Genomic DNA, 18,859 nt, shown 5'->3' on the forward strand with positions numbered 1-18,859 from the left:
CATTCATATTTTACCATATTTATTGTATTCTTTCTTAGTTATCCTTTTGTTTTAAAAATGGATCAACTGGCCCGACGGCAAACCGGAAGATTGTCGGGTCCGTTCACTCTTAGAAACCGCTTTAGATGAATAAAATATAAATACTCCCTCCATCCCATAAAAATATGGGCAATGAGATATGGCACGAGAATTAAGACAAAATTGGTAAGAGAGAAGAGGTGAATGGTATGGTAAAGTAAGAGATATAAGGAGAATGGTAGTTAAAGTGGTGTTAGTGGATAGTGGATCCTACATTATTAAATTGATACTCCCACTTAAAGCGTTTCCTTAGTGGATAGTGGAACCTACATTATTAAATTGATACTCCCACTTGAGGCGTTTCTTTTCGGCATGGGATTTAAGAAAGTTGTGTTTATTGAGTTAAATAAAGTAGAGGAGGGAATAAAGCAAGAGAAAGAAGAGAGAGTAAAGTAAAAGAAAGAATAAAGTAGGTGAGATTAGATGTTTTGTTTTTACAAAAATGAGCCCGATTTCAGGATTTACGGATATATGAACTGAACGTTTGTGAAAATTCTTGAAAAATCAACCGAATGATGGTGAAATTCATCGATTCAAAGTGTCTATTCACAAAAAATTGGAACTTTTAAAACCTACCTTCTTGTCGAATGGAAAAAGACCGTCGCGCGCGAAGGGATTGAGGCTTCAACTCCGAAACGACGGCGGAATGTTGATTTGACGGCGGAAATCGAAGCTAGGGTTTAGGAATGGTTGGGAATGAGGGGAGACGATTGAGGATTTTGGGTTGAAGAGGGATGCGATTGGAGAGAGAGAGAGAGAGAGAGAGTATTTGGAAGGTCACTCAAAATCCCGCTTAATTACGTGTGTGATTTATTGTATTTTTACATTTATAACCCTATAATGTACATACTACAACTAATAATGTAAAACGGTTCCCTATAATAAAGCCTCATCATAACCGTCGAATATCTTAATCCAATGGTTGATATTAAGTTAGAACTTAACACTAAGGGGGCAATAGGACCTTAATACTCCCCTATATATACCTTATGTGGGCTCCTTATGTGAGCACCACTCTCGTTTGCCACATATTTAGCATTGTTCGTTTCGATTTATCTATTTAGTTTGATTCTAATACATTCAAAAATGTTATTGCAATTTTTAATTTCACAAAATTCATAAAAATCAAAGCTCGATTTGCTCGTTTTCTCTATAATTTCAAATAAATTAATAAAATAATAAATCAAGCTTTGATTTTTATGAATTTTGTGAAATTAAAAATTGCAATAACATTTTTTAATGTTTTAGAATCAAACTAAATAGATAAAACGAAACGAACAACGCTAAATATGCGTCAAACGAGAGTGGTGCTCACATAAGGAGCCCACATAAGGTATGTAGCATATCATTCCTATATATATATATTGTGTTTCATTTGTGTACAATGGGTGTCTGTGTGCGTGTGTATAGTGTGTGTTTGTGCATGTGCAATGTGTATAGTGTGTGCGTGCTATATGTATGTGTATTGTGTGCAATGTATGTTTGTATATGTGTGTGTATAGTGTTCTTGTGCATGCAGTGTATGTATTGTGTGAGGGTGTGTGTGCAATGTGTTTCTGCAATGTGAGTGTTATGTGTGTATTGTGTATGTTGTGTATGTGTGCGCCCGTGCAAAGTGTGTCTGTGCAGATTAGTGCGTGTATTGTTTGTACGTGTGTGTGTGTGTGTTGCATGGGCGGAGCTACATGAGGCAATGGTGGGGCAAATGCCCTCCTAAAAAATTATATCTATGTTGTTTTTCTTTAAATTTATAAATATATTTAAAATTTCCTTTCAAATGCCCCTTCTCAATAATTCTAAAATTGTTGATAATATAATTTTGCCCCTCCTCACATCAATTCCTGGCTCCGCCTCTGGTGTGTTGTGTGTTTGAAATTGCTATTTTCAAACAAAAATCTAGAATTTTCATACTCCCTCCGTCCCTGAAAATTTGTCACCTATTTCCTTTTTCGTCTGTCCCTAAAAATTTGTCACCTTTCACTTTTACCATTTTTGGTAATGGACCCTACATTCACACTCACATTTTATTATAAAACTAATATATAAAAGTAGGACTCACATGCCACCAACTTTTTCAACTCACTTTCTATTACATTTATTAAAACCCGTGCCGGGTCACATGGTGACGAATTTTGGGGGACGGAGGGAGTATTTCTTTTGTTCCCATCACGACAAAAGAGAATACTTGTATAATATTTTACAAAGATAATTATGTGATTGCAAATATACAAAGTCTAAGATATGAAATTGACTTTGAATATTGATATTATTTAACATCTCATGAAGTCCTCAAAAAGCTTAGATTGGTAACACTATATTTACCATTTTATTGCCCAAACATGGTGGTTTGTTTTTTATGCAAAAATTCAAGCATTTCCACCACCTTATAGCATTCCATGGCTTATGATTTATGAACATCATCAGCCTCTATGCTACCGCGAGTAATTGGACCGGAGTGCGCAAGCATTACCGATGCATCATTGATCCCACTTGGGAGTTTTTTTAGATGGAGCCTATATTTCTGAAATTAAGAGAAAAAATATATGTCATGGAATCATATGACGTCCTTTAATAAGTCTAATTATCACTTTAAATCTCAAACTATATTCGTAGTATCAGTTGTATCTTGAATTATCAAAAATATTATTTTAACCATGAATTTTCGATTTTGTTTTGTTGTGCCCTTGACCAATTTTTAGCTTCGAAAAGTTGACACAGATCCTAGGATAGCCAAATAATGTCTTTTTAGCCTGACTATAACAGATCACCAAAACTAATCTGTGCAGAATTCGTGGTAAAATTTGATTCCTGAACATAATAGTTTTGGCGATTTGTTTTTGAAAGGGAAAAAACATTATCATTTTTGACATGTTTATTTAAAAAATGTTAAATACATGAGGCTTCCCTGCTATCCAAAAGAACTTTTTAGAGCCGAAAAATGGACTTAATTTGGGCATCAAAACAAAATCAATACATTATGGTTCAAAGTATGGTTAATTGCAACATAAGTACACGAACTATACACTAATTCTAGTTTTTAAAATCTATTTTCTTTTGATTAAAGAAGATATATGGACTCTTATTATACTCCATGCATTCCTAAAAAAATAGACAACATTTGAAATGACACGGATTTTAATGCATAATTGATTAAAAAAAGAGAGATAGAAAGAAAAAGTAATTGAAGAATTGTTAAAGGAGAATGGGATCCACTTTATTTGAGAGAAAAAGTTTCCTTACATAGAAGTGGCCAATTTTTAAAGGACATCTCAAAAAGACAAATGTGATCTATTTTTAAGGGATGGAGGGAGTATGTAATTTTGACATGAATATAATTTTCATTATTTTAAATAATTCAATTCTCCAAAATATGATAAAAAATTTGAATGTACTATTGAGAAGGTATCAATGATATCTTTCTAAGGGTACCTTCTATAGAATCAAAGTTTGGGCAAAAAAAAATAAAAATAAAGACAGTTTCTTAACAAGAATTTTGACTTTTTTTTTAACACTTTCTTGACATAACATATAGTTATAAAATATTACTACTAGAAACAAAAATTGAATGTAGTTCGTGTATTTATGGACTATTAACCCAATATTTTTGATAGTTCAAATATAACCAATAATACGAAAATAATTGAAATTTAAAATAATATTTACCCGTTAATAATAACAACAAATGACCTGCAGATGGCTCTTCACTTCATCGTTGGTGAGACCGTCAACTTTCAATAGTTCCCTTATCTGCTTGGGTGTGGCAACTGTAAGATTTTAATTGCACGAGTATTTTGCATTAAAACGCGTGCCGTTCTCAATTTTAGATGACAAGTAGGGCGAAATATTGACGACTGAAATCTGATTTTTGGTAATTATAACTAGGTGTAGCTTTACGGCTGAAATATAAGTACCATTGGGGCCTCCAAGGCGGCGGAGGGCATCGACGAATTCTCTATGCATGTGAGGAGACCAGCTACGCCTCTTCTTCTTTTGTTTGGAGAGAAGGAGACTTTTACCGCCCAAATCAACGGTTTCCACCGGAACCGGTAATGATACTTCTTCTACTCTCTTCCCTTCATTCATGCCCAATTCTCTCTTCAAAGAAAAACAATCAATCTAAATACACAAACGAAAATATAATGTTTATACTTTAAATAAGCCCAACTTGCAAAAAATGTGACTTCTGTTCTACTTAATTAATTGACATAATCCAACAATGAAATAATAAGTAATATTCGTCAGATTCTTATGTGAAAGGATTAATCATATTTACCCTTGAAAAAATAATTAAACTTTGGAAAGAGATGATTTATGTACGATTGTTGAAAATATTTTACAGCAAATTGGGGATTCAAAACATGATTAATTATTAAAAAAAAAGTCATTTTGATTCGAAAATGTTTCACTTAAAAATAAAGTCAGTGTACTAAGTTGAGAACATTTTAAATAAAAAAACATAAATGGAGATAGGATGTACTGATTCGAAGGAAAATGTTTGGTTTCCGTTATGAAACTGGACAGGAGCATTCCAAAGACGAACGCGGCTCATCCATGTTTTCTTGAGGTGTTGATCTGACGATTCTACCCTTCCTCCGTCACTTTCTACTGTTATCAATTCCTCCCTTCCTTCTTCTTTCTTCTTCCTCACTGTCTCGATCGCTGTCAAATTCTCAAGTAAATTTTTAAAACAAAAAGCCAGTCAAACGTTGTATATAGACTATAAAAATATATTTTATTTTCCAAATCAAAAAATTTATTATCCATTTTTATGTGTTAAAAGAACATTTTTCATAATTACATGATAAAAGATAAAAATTAACAAAAAGGAATTATCTCACTTAGGTGGAGAGAAAGTTGCAGGTACACGCACAGCGATGCATCATCAAGATTTAGTAGTGTTGTCTTTCAAAGCTACTAATACAAAACACAAAGACATACAAAGAGATATAGATTTTCAACTTAGTCATTTATTTGGAGGAATAAATTTTATCATGTGCAAAATGAATATTGGGTGAAAATTCATTTATTACATTTTTTTATGTGTTTAAAATAAATTTCTTAGTTACTTGAATAATTTTAAAAAAATCAATTATCTCAATTAGGTGGAGAGAAGAATTTGCAAATGCACACATAAAGATGCAACATTAAAATTTAAAAGCATTATTTACGACATCCTGAAATAGAAAAGATACGCAATAAAGAAAGACACACACATGTAGATACTCAAATTAGTCATTTATTTGGAGGTATAATTTTCATCAAATGCAAAGTGTAACTGAGTGGAAATTCATTTATTACCCCCTTTTTATATGTTAAAAGAAAATTTTCTTAAATACACAATAAAAATAATTCAACAAAAAAGAATTATCTCAATTAGGTGGAAAGAAAATGTTACAAGTGCACATACAAAGATGCAACATTAAGGTTTAATAGCGTTGTCTATGATAACTGCTAATAGAGAGAAGATACAAAACACAGATATATACATTCAACTTAGTCATTTATTTGGAGGTATAGATTTTATCATGTACGAAATGAATATTAGGTGAAATTTCATTTATTACACATTTTTTATATTTTCAAAAAGCAATTTCTTAGTTACATGAATAATTTAATAAAATGGTTAGGTGGAGAGAAAAATTTGTAAGTGCACACACAAAGATGCGGCATCAAAATTTAATAGCATTATTTATGACAAACCCTTGTCACAGAAAAGATACGCAACACAGAAAGACACACACAGAGATAGACATTCAAAATAGTCATTTGTTTGTAGGTATAATTTTATCAAGTGCCAAGTGAATAAAAATTAATTTATCACCCCCATTTTATATGTTAAAAGAACAATTTCTTAAACACACAATAAAAATAATTTGACAAAAAGGAATTATTTCAACTAGATGCAGAGAAAATTTTGCAAGAGCACACACAGAGATGCGATATCAAGATCTAATAGCGTTATCTGTGACAAACCCTTGACGCATAAAAGATACACAACACAGAGATGCAACATCAAGATTTAATTACGTTGTCGATGCAAAATCATTGACACGGAGATCGAACAGAGAGAAAATTACCATCTTGCAAGAGTTTCATGCAGTAAGGAAGCTCACGTTTGAAAGCATCAACCTTTCTTAGTTCTTCTTCCAACAATTGGATGTGGAAATCCAACTTGGACGATTTTATCGACCAATCATCAATCCTTGACACTTGACTCAGAACATCTGAAATTGATTTGGGGACAAAATCTAGATTCAGATGCTTAGAATTATCACCCATGTTTTTGTTCAAAGCCATAGGAAATTCTATATCAATTCAGCCAATTATTTGTTTTCCCTTTTTCACTTATCGGACAGATACAATTGCATCAAATAATCCCTTATATATTCACTTAGTGTATTAATTGCATTGGAATAAAAAGGTCATTTCTAGTTCACAAAAAGAAAAAAAGGAGAGAGAGAGAAAAAGAAAATGAGTTATATTTTGAAAATTCACACATTCATTTCGTCGCATAATTTAGTGCATAACTTTGTAATCTGGTAAAGTTCTTAGTACTAAGTAGTCCAATTCGAGTGGTTACTAATCTAGGAATATTTTTACTTTAATAATAATGAATATATTTCGCATTTTGTATTGTAAAATTTCGAGAAAATTAGTTGATACGGCCTGTAAATGTGGAGAAGACTATATTTTCGACTAAAAAAGGGTAAGCTTGATTTAATATTATCGGTTATTTGTATTAATGAAATTAGGTTTGATATTAAGGTTATCGGATTCTTTGTAATTTTATGCTAATTCTAAACTAAAACCGGTTTCATATGATGAGTACACAACCAAAGTAAAAAATAATAAAATTATCGTTCATGCTATTTTTTTTTATGTTGGGTTGACCAATATTTACAATTTAAAACCATTATAAGGACTAACTTTAAAACAGGACTAATTAATTAGTGAATTATATTTACCCTGTATTTTTAAAATTACAAAAGCAAATAGAGAATGATATTTACTAGACTAAAAGTTGCACTAATTGCAAGTTGTTGCTAAGGCATAAAGGTTTACCTAAAACACAAAAAAATAGCGACTTCGGAATTAATTATATTTAAAAAATAAGAAATAAATGAGTTGACTCTAATTTTACTAATGGCCGTGTGAGCTGTAAAATGACTTAAATTGTTTACCTTTGATATTTAATTGTAGTGATTCACTATATATGTGGTAAATCTCAAGGGATAGAATCAGATTTATTCATATTAAAAGTTTTCCTACCAAAATAAATGGTATGGTAAAATAAACAAATTGAGAAATAAATATGAGAGTTGCACCCTATACTCTTAACAGTTTCATAGTAAAAAATAAATGGTAGGAATCAATGATATTTTGTTGCTATACATCACAAGTATCTCTACAACACAATCACTTATTGAATTCAAGTTGCCTAGCATTGTTCATACGCAAAAAATTATTCATATTATATTAATATTTCTATCCGATGATCATAGTCGCACTCTTTAATATATATGCCTAGTTTAATTAATTCACACTTAGAAAAACTAGTGCAGTTGACTCAATTCAAATTGTGAAAATGTACTTTAAAATAGAACGGGCCACACAAAGATATATGGCATCATTTTTTTAGTTCAGTTTATCTATTTTATGATTCATATTATAGTCGGTTAAATATTGAATTTGATCTGTCTTTTATTAATAGGCTTGAATCCTTTATAGAGGATGAAAAACATGCTTATTGATTAATTGAAACCTAAGTAAGCATGCTATGCATTTATGCAGAGAATTGGATACTTTAATAATTTTTCAAAATATCAAAGATGGCTTACTCCTTCTCTATATGATAATCTTCAATACTAGAATACGGGTCTTCTAACTGTATCCCAAACTTGTATCTTGATCTTAGAATGAGCTAAGCTTATCAAAATGTATAGGACTCAAAAAGAGAATGAGATAGAATCCCACAAGGTGTGGGAGATGAAATTTTCAAAATCCCTACACGGGGACCAAAATTTGAGGCTGAGCTCTCGAGGACATTATTAAACCACTCACTGGGGCCTGATTCAACATAATATGAATCATAGCGCCGCTAGATACTGATCACCATTACCCAAAATATTAGGATTCATGGATTGCAAAAAATCCGCACATTTTGAGATATCAAAGTAATGCATAATCAATATCGTATGCTCAAAGATAAATATATTGATTAAGAAATGTTGATAATCGAGATCTTCGTTTTTCAGTAGAATAGCAATAAAGACACGTTTCTCTTAGATCCGTTCGGTGCTATACCACACTAGTGTCATCTTATTTTGTTAAGGCTTGGAAATATTCGGATTGTCACTTTAACCTTTCGCGATATGTAATCAAGGCCAATCTAGGTTGTGAAATACTCCCTCCGTCTCAACTAAATTGAGTCGTATTCCTTTTCGGGATATCTCAACTATGTTGAGTCATTTTTTTGACAAAAAATAAAATATTCAATCACTCTTACTTTATTCCATCATCACCTACTTTACTCTCTCTTTATATTTCCTATTTTATTCCTCTCACCTACTTTTCAACACAAATTTTTAATCTCAGTGCCCAAAAGTTTTGACTCAACTTAGTTGGAACGGAGAGTGTATGTTTTTTCATTTTTTAAGAGCTGTGTATGTTACCTTAACGTGAGTGTTGCCCACAACCAGTCTACTTAAACAGAAGAGTATGACTTATTTTGTTTCTTATACATTTAAATATGTAAAACAACCATTAAATGTAAAAACATAACACATGACAAAAATAATCTATTTTATTCCTTGTAAAATAAACGAAGAGTTTTTACAATATATAAGCACTCGAAAAATGTTTTACATTATAGTACTCCCTCCGACCAAAGGTAGTTGAGTCGTATTCCTTTTTGGGTTGTCCCAGGGTAGTTGAGTCATTTCTCTTTTTGGCAAAAACATTATCCACTCTCATACTTTACTCTCTCTTCATCTTTCTTACTTTATTCTCTCTCTTACTCTACTCTCTCCAATTTAATCTTTAACACATCAATTTCTTAAATCCCGTGCCCAAAATAAATGCCCCAACTACCTTGGGACGGAGGGAGTACAAAACTCTAACACTCGGCAGGTTACAAACCTTGTCTCGATGGGCCACTGGGTTTGTTCTCGAATCTGTCATGTTCCGAAGCGGGAGCTAAGATTGGCTTAGCGGACCGGTGATTGCTCTCAGTCTCTTTCAGCATGCGCTAGGCAGGTCACTAACCTTGTTTCAGCGGGCCATTTGGCTTGTTCCCGAATCTAGCATGTTTAGAAGCGGGTCGCTGAGATTGGCTCAGTGGACCGCTAACCTTGGTCAATCCCTCCAAATCGATACTTTGTCATTTCTCCACTTTTTTCTAATCTCTTAACTATCAAAAGTCAACAAACACATCAAAATACCAATGTAAACCATTTATGCAATATAAAACCATATTTCACAGTTATACATTCAAATAGAATATAGAATCCTTATATCAGGTCCAAAAATCGTACATTCCATCATCATAAGTTTCACCAATATTTTATCCTTTTTTAATTTTTTTATTTTATGATAATTTGTGTTAGAATAATAAAAACTCAAATCAATTGGAGATAGTCTAAATAGTGATTAAATGGTTTCGCAGTGCTTAAGTCTAGCACACTAGTCCTTGTGGATACGATAATATTCACTTGTTAGCTATTATTGCTTGTGCTAAATAATAAACTCGAGTCACTAGACAACCAATAATTTGGAGACTATACCATGACGTGCGGCGGTGATGGCCACTCGTGTGACGTGCTAGTGCTCGGGCATTGGCCTATTTCTCAAAAACTATAAAATAGTATATTTTTATTTATAAAAAAATAATCTTCAATTATAAAAATCAGTTTTCACGAATACAAATTAATACTAAAATTTCACATTAACCCATACTTAAAGTCGACTATATGAAATTATACTTTGTGGGATTTTTCTATGATCACACATTAGAAAGGTCGACTATATGAAATTCTATAATCACACATTAGAAAAGTTTTTATAAGATGTTTCCCCACGACTAACCCATACTTAAAGTCGACTATATGAAATTATACTTTGTGGGATTTTTCTATGATCACACATTAGAAAGGTCGACTATATGAAATTCTATAATCACACATTAGAAAAGTTTTTATAAGATGTTTCCCCACGACGTTTATGTGTTTATTCGATATATGACGAAACTTAGATAAATTTTGAAATGCATTCAGAAAGCTTTTTATAGCTAGTCTTCCCACTCCATTTGCTCGTGTATTTGTTGTGGAATGTGGCTTTGCACTTGAGGTAAAAAGAATCTTTAAAAAAAGACAACGCTGATACAGGCAAAATAATCTTACCAATTTTTCAATGCGTAAAAATGCTGCCATAAATATCATTTGATTGGAAATATAGTTCAAGTACATGTTTCTGTTATTGCACAATTGGACTGCCCCTTTTTTTGTTGTTTGTCCAATGCCAAACCACTTCACCATTTTGCTACAACTATATAAAAAATGCAACTGCTATATAATCTAGCTTGGCATGATAAACAAGTGATGCATATATTGCTCTGCAGTCCCTATACTTACACTTGCAACAGGAGGAGAAGAAGAAGAAGACACGTCGATTCTCAACAAAGAATATTCCCATCTTGGGGAAAGGAGAAACATAATTTCAAGCATAATAGAGATGGATAGTCCTCAAAATCTCATCTTAACGGCAGAGCATTTTGTGAAAGCCACCACCATTTTGTGTTTTCGTGGATTCTTTAACTTGGGAACCGTAACCTGTGATTATTCACGATCCAGAGTCCAGACAAGACGATAAGTTCGGAAACAAAAATTGAATCCCCAAAAAAACACAAAACAAACAGATTCCACAACACTTGTATTTTTCAAACAAAATCTGCACATAAATATCCCATGTTGATTCCCTGTGCATCTGTGGAAAAGCCACATCTTTTCCACTTTGCATCTGCTTCTTGTCAAGTTTAAACATCATAGAAAACAAGATTCCAGCTTATTCAAGGTAACAAAATCCTGTGACAATTTATTTTCTTCATGCAGAGAGCGAGGGGCCACAAGATGCTCACCAAGTTCAATGTTCTATTTTGCAGCTCTAAAAAAGGAGAAGGTCCATTAGTGAAGACCTAGAAAAGCACAGTTAAAATCCAAGACTATGAACTCTTATCTCAACTTCAAAATCAAGCAGATAATTTCTCATAAAAGTATGCAAATTATTTAGAGAACCTATGTGTGACGTACAACCTGACAAATAATTTAAAAAATCAAGAAGGTGACAAAACGGCAGTGGAGCAGAGAAGGCAAAGATTTTATTAACATAAATAAGGCAAAGTTTTGTAACTCCAAGATGTAAAATATGTTCATCTTCCATGGAAAGTAGGATTGCCGGCATATACAGCTGTTGGGCCGCAGATTCTATGAACTATTTAGGGGCTAGGTGCCATATGCTCTCAACAGGTGAAGTTAGGAGAGTGTGAACTTACTAACGTAGTAACGTGTAGATTACTAAACTTTGGAGGAAGGCACCGCAGGCCGATTCATAAGGAGATACCCAATGGTATACCTATGCTGAATAGGCTTGCACCAATACGTGGAAGCCCCATCAATAATCAAGTGACTGCAAAAACAATATTATTACCTATACAAAGCATAAGAAAATTTCATGTAATGAATATCCATATGAAACATCAAAATAAAACAAAAAACGCAAACCTTCCAATTTTTTTCTCATAGCAAAAGTGAAGAATACTCCTTTCATGCCTCAAAACTAGATAGTACACTTGATTAAAGTGATCTTTTTTTCACCATGTGTAACCTACAAAACACTGATCGATTCAGTGTCTTCAATCCCCCACCCCAGTCCTTTTGAGCCAGTTAATGGAGCCTTGACCCTTTCCAGAATCAGCAAAGAAAATGTTTGTATAAATATGATACCCAGTATGTATCATACACACCATGCTATAGCTTAATGAATTAGCATCATAGAATAAGCGACAGAAGTTGGAACTTGATTTGCAATTTAGATTTTTTTTTTCTTTTCCATGCATCCGCTGAAGCGGTTATAGCGTCTCCAAGCCATTCTCATATGGTAAAAATTACAAAAAGAAAAATTAGCCTCGAGAGTAGCTCCATTTGAACATATAAATACGTACTAATGCTACTTGAGGCTCATCAGAAACACTATATGAGCAACTCACTGTTCAGTCTTTATGAAATGAGCAGTTAGGTGTTTCGAAACTGTAAATCCACAGAAGGTATCAAGATTAAAAAGTTCTTTCAGCTTCTCATCGCATAGTATTTGTCTTTTGTCCGATGGATCCTTCAAGGAAAAAAAACAAAGAGCGGAGCGAGCAAAGTTAAGCTTTTGTATGATACTTTTAACAAACAATAAAATAAATACTAGAAATACAAAAAGATATTGCCCAATATTATCACTTTCAGGTACAGTAAAAATTAATTTATTTTCATTGCCCAATATTATCCCATTTTTGACCGGTGCGGTTTTAAGTAATTCTATGACTTTATAAATGGAAGTGGTAGAAAAAGCTAGTGGAATGTGGGTCCTACTTTTATATATTGATTTTATAATAAAATGTGAGGGAAGTGAGTTAGTGGAATGTGGGGTCCATTTGCCAAAAATAGTAAAAGTGAAATGAGACTTCTAATGGGGACAGGAGGGAATATTATGTTAGGTCGTAGTCATATTGTACCTGCAGGTTGTTGAGCTTGATGTAATCCCAGATCCTCTTAACAACATCAGAACGAGGAAGTGCACTTTCTCCAGTGCCAAGGAACTTCACTAATGCATCAGATAGTTTAATAGGAGCAAGAAAGGCCGAATTCCCACCTCTCTGCCGCTTCCCTTTTCTCTTTGGCTCATCTTCAACTGATACAAGCAGAACGACAAGGGGCTATTCATAGGGTTGCAGAAATTACAGATAGAAGTGTAGTTTTATTAGCCACTGCATTAGCTATTATGACCAAGAAGCATGCTTGGAACAAATACCCCACTGTTTCTTCCTTCATCTGTGATTCTATTTTTCTACTGCTTTTTCATATAATCTCATTCTAGCCATGATGTCAAGAATTTCATATAATCACTCATTCTAAAAGCCTTTTCAATTATTTTCCATTAACAGTATGTGGATTAAATAAGAACTCAATGAACAAAACACACCTTCATCTTTTGCTTTCTTCTTCTGCTTCACCTTGGGTGCAGAATCAACTGATGCTGCTACTGAGGCTGCAGAGTGTTTTTTTTAAGCAAATGCAAGAAAGCTAACAGTAGTTATGCAATTCAGAGCAATCAGCACACATCTGTCTTTAAAATGAATCATCGGCGGGAAGACAAAGGTTTCTATATTAAAGAACTAAAATGGAGCATTTGTTGCTGCCATATATAAAAGCCAACACAAACAGCAAATGACTAAAGCATTGTTTCAAAACATGACATTCTAAATAAAGTCAGAACCAGAATACAAAAGTCTGGTTGCAACCATTGATAAGCTCATATATTTTCACTCATTGCATTCTGTCTTTAGTTATAAATTACCTACTTTTATTAAGTTCTTAATAACAGATATGGACTCACTAGCCCAACTGCAGGTCCTTTCGCATCAGACGAATACATACAAATTCTTATTAACTAGTTTCATAACGAATGTCAGAGCAAGATTATAGAGAGGAATTTCATATCCCACAGGAAGATTAATGCCATCTCTTAATTAAAAGCCAAAGTGCCAAACTACTCATAAACCAGGAACTCTTTAATCTCTAATACTACCAACTATTCCAATCCCTTCCAATCTAATTTTACACAGAGATTGTAGCAACACTAATCCAAAAATACAAGCCATGAAAACAATCTTTGCTTGCAAAATCTTATGTCTATTAATACTCCACAATTATAAAATATAAGTATATACCTGAAGCAAACTATTAACATAATAAGAATTATTATCAATGTTGATTCTTATCTTTAAAGGTCTCCTTCTTCAATGCTTGTATAAGTGCATAGCAGTACCCTATCAGGATTCAGGAAAATACTTGGAACATCATCTAGGCTGTTATTATTAAATAAAATAAGATAATTTCTTTAGAGAAAATTCTACGACCAAGTACAACAAACTCTAGCAGTATTGGACATGAGGAAAGTGATCCAAACACAATCAATGTTCAAGACATGTACATGTTCAGCGTACTAAGATGCCAGATATCATACCACCATCAGAATCCAAGGGCCATATATGCTTTGTCAGGGCCTTGTTCATCTGAAACATATCTATGGTATCTACACCAAAAAGCTTGTTCAATGTATCATCGCAGATTATACTCTTCCTATTGGAAGGATCTTGCAAATTATTCTCTTTAATGTGCACCCAAAGTTGCTTGACAACCTGGATATCAGTATACGGGTGTATTATACCAGACAGTAAAGGAATATACACCAAATTAAATCCTACATACCTCAGTTCGAGCCAATTCTGGTACCCCGGTGAATTTCTGAAGCTCTGGGGAAAGGCTGCATAGCTTCGTAAACCCTCCACCTCTCTTTTTGACCTCCTCGTTGTCCTTTGTCCTAGATCTAATAAAATGGTATTATGTAAGCTTATTATAATTTATAAGGCAAAGTAAAATGCAAAATGAGACAAAATGGCTGTATCTGCTCCAATGTAATAAAAAATCTGCCTTGGTGCCAGTGGTTTTCTTGGTAAATGCCACTGCCCATGTAGCATGGCAGTTTTTGATGGTGGCAAATGGCGGCCACCATACACATGGTGTCATGGCGGATATGGCATCCATTTTTTCTCATCAACCCAATAACCCACAATCCGATCCATTTAATGACCCAGTTACCTGATACCCCAACCCATGTGCCCATAATTTATTTTAAATAGGGTTTTGCAATTTTTTCAGCCTCCACTTTCACCCTACCACTCTCTGAAACCCTTCCTCCATTGCCTGCTTCCACAGCGCCACCTCACTTTGCACCGACATATCTCTGCAATTATTTTCTTTTATTTTATATTTGTAGTATTTCATAAATATTTTGTGATACTCCCTCCATCCGTCATTTAAAGACTTGCTTTGACTCAGCACGAGTTTTAAGAAATTATTTGACTTTATAAAGGAAATGAGTAAAAAAGTTAGTGGAAGGCGGGTCTCATTTCTATATGCTCCCTCCGTCAGCAGAAAATAGTCTCATCTTTCCATTTTGGTGTGTCCACATAAAATAGTCCCATCCAAAAATGAAAAGTTTCTCTCAAGTTATTAACACTATTCTATCTACCTTTTCTCTTTCTCTCTCATACTTTACCCTCCTTTTTTCTTATTCTCTCTCTTACTTTTCAAATTCCTTATTAAAACCCGTGCCACCGTACCGTCCACTCATGGGACTATTTTTCGTGGACGGAGGGAATATTAATTTTATAGTTGAATGTGAGTCTAATGAGTTAATGGAATATTGGTTCCACTTACTAAAAATGGAGATAAAAGGTATACATGTCGTTAAATGGCGCTGAAATGACTAAACGTGCCAGTTTTGGCGGACGGAGGGAGTATCTTGTACTGTGTTATTCAGTAATTGTATATGCTATAGTTGCTATTTGATTTTATTTTTTTTTTGTAATAGTTTATGAAATACTTACTGATTTTAAAATTTGTATGCTATATTTTAAATTTGTAATACAAACGGTTAGCATTCAGTTTGTATCCAACATTCCAACGCCCATTCTCACCCTACAGTTTGTATGAAATATTTGATTTTCCATGTTTCTGTACATGTTTCTCATGCTATTTAAATCACATTTAATGTATAGCCATATAACTTTAAATTAATTATTATAAATTTCAATTATTAGACATATTATGAAATGATTTATACCTTTATGTTTTAACTGTTGTTATAAGATTTCAGAACACCACCAGTTTTGCGAGTTCATCAACTCAGTGAGCTTATTAGTGAAGGGCCAGGCTGCATCTCGGTGGCCAGCTCATCAGATTATGGGTATTTATTTTTTAGTCTTCAAGTTTATTGAGGTGATGAAAAACTGAGCACCATTAGGATTCGGAACAGTTTTCCTACTAGTTTGTTTCCATTCTTGTCTTTTGTTTAATGTAAGCATCCGTTACATGTGTTCTTAGCCCTGACTCTACAAGAACTTCAATGGGATACATTTGTCTCTGCTTAGGTTCATAATTTTCAGGACAGGCTAGGGACGGATAGAGTATCCTATCTATAAATAAGTTTTAATGAGCTTTATCATCGCATCATAAACCAATGGTATTGATAAAAGGAGCAATGGCAAATTAATAGAGGTTGCCCTGCTCCTTGCTTATTGTAAAAAGGAAATGGTTTACACCAAAAGTTTTATCATCAGAGAAAGACAAACGATGAGAACCTATCAAAGGAACATTTCTCTGATGACAGCTTTCGCTGCTGCGAAATGGGCTAGTATACTTGACTTGACAAAATAAAACTATAAATCCAAACTAAGATGAGTACTGGTTCAATAAAGAACACAGACAAATTAAACACAAATTCAGATTCAGTAAAATAATTTAACCTAAAAGGAGAAGGTGTGGTAAGTTATTGAAAAAGGAACACAGAAATTCACACACAGACTGCAGAGCATGCATCTTGAAATGGATGAACAATAATTATCCGCACAATAAACTAATTTTTAAATCAACTAAAAAAGTAGTTACAGATATTAACTCGAGAGCCCCAAAATGGATAAACAACAAAATACGCAGCAAGTCATTAATTACCAACAAGACAAAAAAACCAGAGCTCAGAAGTTGAAAAACCAACCCTTTCTTAACGGTGCCAGAATTTTTAGAGACTTTTTTAACGGTGCCAGAATTTGACGATTCTTCTACCTCATCCTCTTCCTCTTCCTCTGCTTCCGGCGATCCTTCATCACCAATTCTGTCATCATTTTGAAATGGTCCCTGCATGATTATATCGACCTGCTCCCTAATAAAAGCCTTCCTATCAGACAAATCGATGCCTAATTCCTCCTCAAGGCGGCGGCGGAGGGTGGTGTTAGTGGTGGTGGAGAGGTCGGACTTGCTGAGGGCATCGCGCAACCGCTCGATCAGCTCCGAATCCGATATCATCTCGTCGGAATTCGTGCGGTTGCCTTTTCGGTAATGTTTAGGTTTGAAATTGAATAGAAACAGATATAGGTTTCTTCAAACGCAGGTTTTGGATTTGGAAATGGGAGGGATAATTCAGTAATTTCGTCAGGTTAAACGTTTTCGAATCTAAAACCCAATTTAATTGAGCAATCCAAATTTTCACGACTCAGCCACCGCCGTCGACGAACCTCCACTACAACGCTCACTTTCAACTTTCACAACCAGTATTATTCGAATTGAAATACTGTATTTCCTAAAATGTCAAATATTTGCGGTTTGTTTTTAATATGCTATCAAGTTTTTTCTACTTTTGCCAGACAGTAATTTATACTCCCTCCGTCAGGAAGATGACCCCTTCCTTGGGCGGCATCAGTTTTTATGTGTTTTTATTTTATGTGTTAAGTGGAAAGAGAGTGAATAAAATAGAGATATTGCTTTCATTTTTAGTAATGGATTATTTTGATTGTGACAAATCAAAAAGAAAAGTGAGTCATTTTTAGTGGGACGAGTATCAGATCATCAAACAATTTGATAAAAGTATTTACTTTAGATTTTATTGTTTTCATTTTGATTTTATTTTTATTTATAGAAATAGTGGACGGGATCTATGTACATAAAACATATTTTCTCACACTTTTCATCGTATTTATTAAATCCATGCCAAACTCCAATAGATTCCTAAAAAATTCCTAATGACCGGACAAAGGAAATAACAGCAACTAAGAAAAAAGTGGGATAAGTATGAAATTAGGGATCAATTCAACATAATCTAATGAACTAACTTGATTAGCCACTAAAATTAGAGGGTTAGAAACCGGGCAAGTCCGTTGAGCTAGTGGGTTAAGCAGGTCAGCCCGTTGGACTCCACAAAAATAATATTTTTAGCTTATTTTTCATATTTTATGTGTCGACCTTTTCATTTGAATCATTCCTCTACATTTTTTTATTTTTATTTTTAAAAATACATGTCCTTATGTAAAAGATTAACAAAAATTTATACTTTTTCAAAAAACAAAAATACGAATTTTCTATATAAATAAATACATAAAAACTAATAATAATATATTGAATTATTACAAATTTGAAACTCCATCCGCCCCACAAAAAATGACTCACTTCCATTTTTAGTTTTTTCATTTTAAGATGATCTATTACTAAAAATAGAAACTCTCTTATCTCTACCTGTCTTTCTCTTACTTTATTATTTCCACCTAGCACACACAAAATAAAACTGCATAAAATCCAGTGCCAAGAAATAAGTCTTCTTCCGTAGGACGAAGGGAGTACTTTTTCTTATATCCACATTATATATTGATGTATACTTGGTTTTTGCATGTGTTTAGAGACCAGATAATTGCTCGATTTATGGCATATTTTGCCAAGAAATGGCATGATTATAACTGGTTCTCTACTCCCTCCGTTGATATTAGAATCTAACCAATGGGGTAGGGGCACTCGAGAAAGTGTTTATTCTATAGTAGCGGCTTCCTAATAATCCTAGAGATACATAAAGCTAAAGCTTTATACTCAATTCGTTTGTTATTATGAGTCCCATTTGAGTTTGACACGAGTGTTAA

At 33.5% G+C, this 18,859-nt stretch overlaps 1 protein-coding gene across 5 annotated transcripts; it reads right to left on the minus strand.

Annotated features, from left to right (window-relative positions):
- Positions 1-10,471: 10,471 nt before the first annotated feature.
- Positions 10,472-17,525, minus strand: LOC121805343 (upstream activation factor subunit UAF30-like). Of its 5 annotated transcripts, none has more exons than XR_006051457.1 (9): positions 16,954-17,525; positions 14,607-14,724; positions 14,362-14,536; positions 13,318-13,383; positions 12,851-13,026; positions 12,338-12,459; positions 11,853-12,031; positions 11,624-11,757; positions 10,472-10,904 (listed from the first exon to the last, which is right to left on the minus strand). XR_006051457.1 is itself a non-coding variant. In XM_042205150.1 (7 exons), exons 1-7 carry the CDS (start codon positions 17,259-17,261, stop codon positions 11,956-11,958), a joined length of 1,041 nt encoding a protein of 346 aa, XP_042061084.1. In that variant the 5' UTR covers positions 17,262-17,525; the 3' UTR covers positions 10,472-11,955. The 5 variants fall into 5 exon arrangements, 1 of the variants encoding a protein (XP_042061084.1); XR_006051458.1 differs by having other exon boundaries at positions 10,472-11,235; XR_006051455.1 differs by having other exon boundaries at positions 10,472-11,757.
- Between the last annotated feature and the right edge of the window lie 1,334 nt (positions 17,526-18,859).

This window comes from Salvia splendens, chromosome 5, assembly GCF_004379255.2.
Source record: "Salvia splendens isolate huo1 chromosome 5, SspV2, whole genome shotgun sequence".
Taxonomy (NCBI): Eukaryota; Viridiplantae; Streptophyta; class Magnoliopsida; order Lamiales; family Lamiaceae; genus Salvia; species Salvia splendens.

Bases quoted from the DNA above. Each gene is read 5' to 3' on its own strand.
- LOC121805343 (XM_042205150.1), bottom strand. From the start codon at position 17,261: ATGATATCGGATTCGGAGCTGATCGAGCGGTTGCGCGATGCCCTCAGC. The intron at 14,537-14,606 runs GTATGTAGGATT...ACTGATATCCAG, and splicing joins CAGAATTGGCTCGAACTGAG to GTTGTCAAGCAACTTTGGGT. The intron at 13,027-13,317 runs GTGTGTTTTGTT...TGCTTGTATCAG, and splicing joins GAAGAAAGCAAAAGATGAAG to TTGAAGATGAGCCAAAGAGA.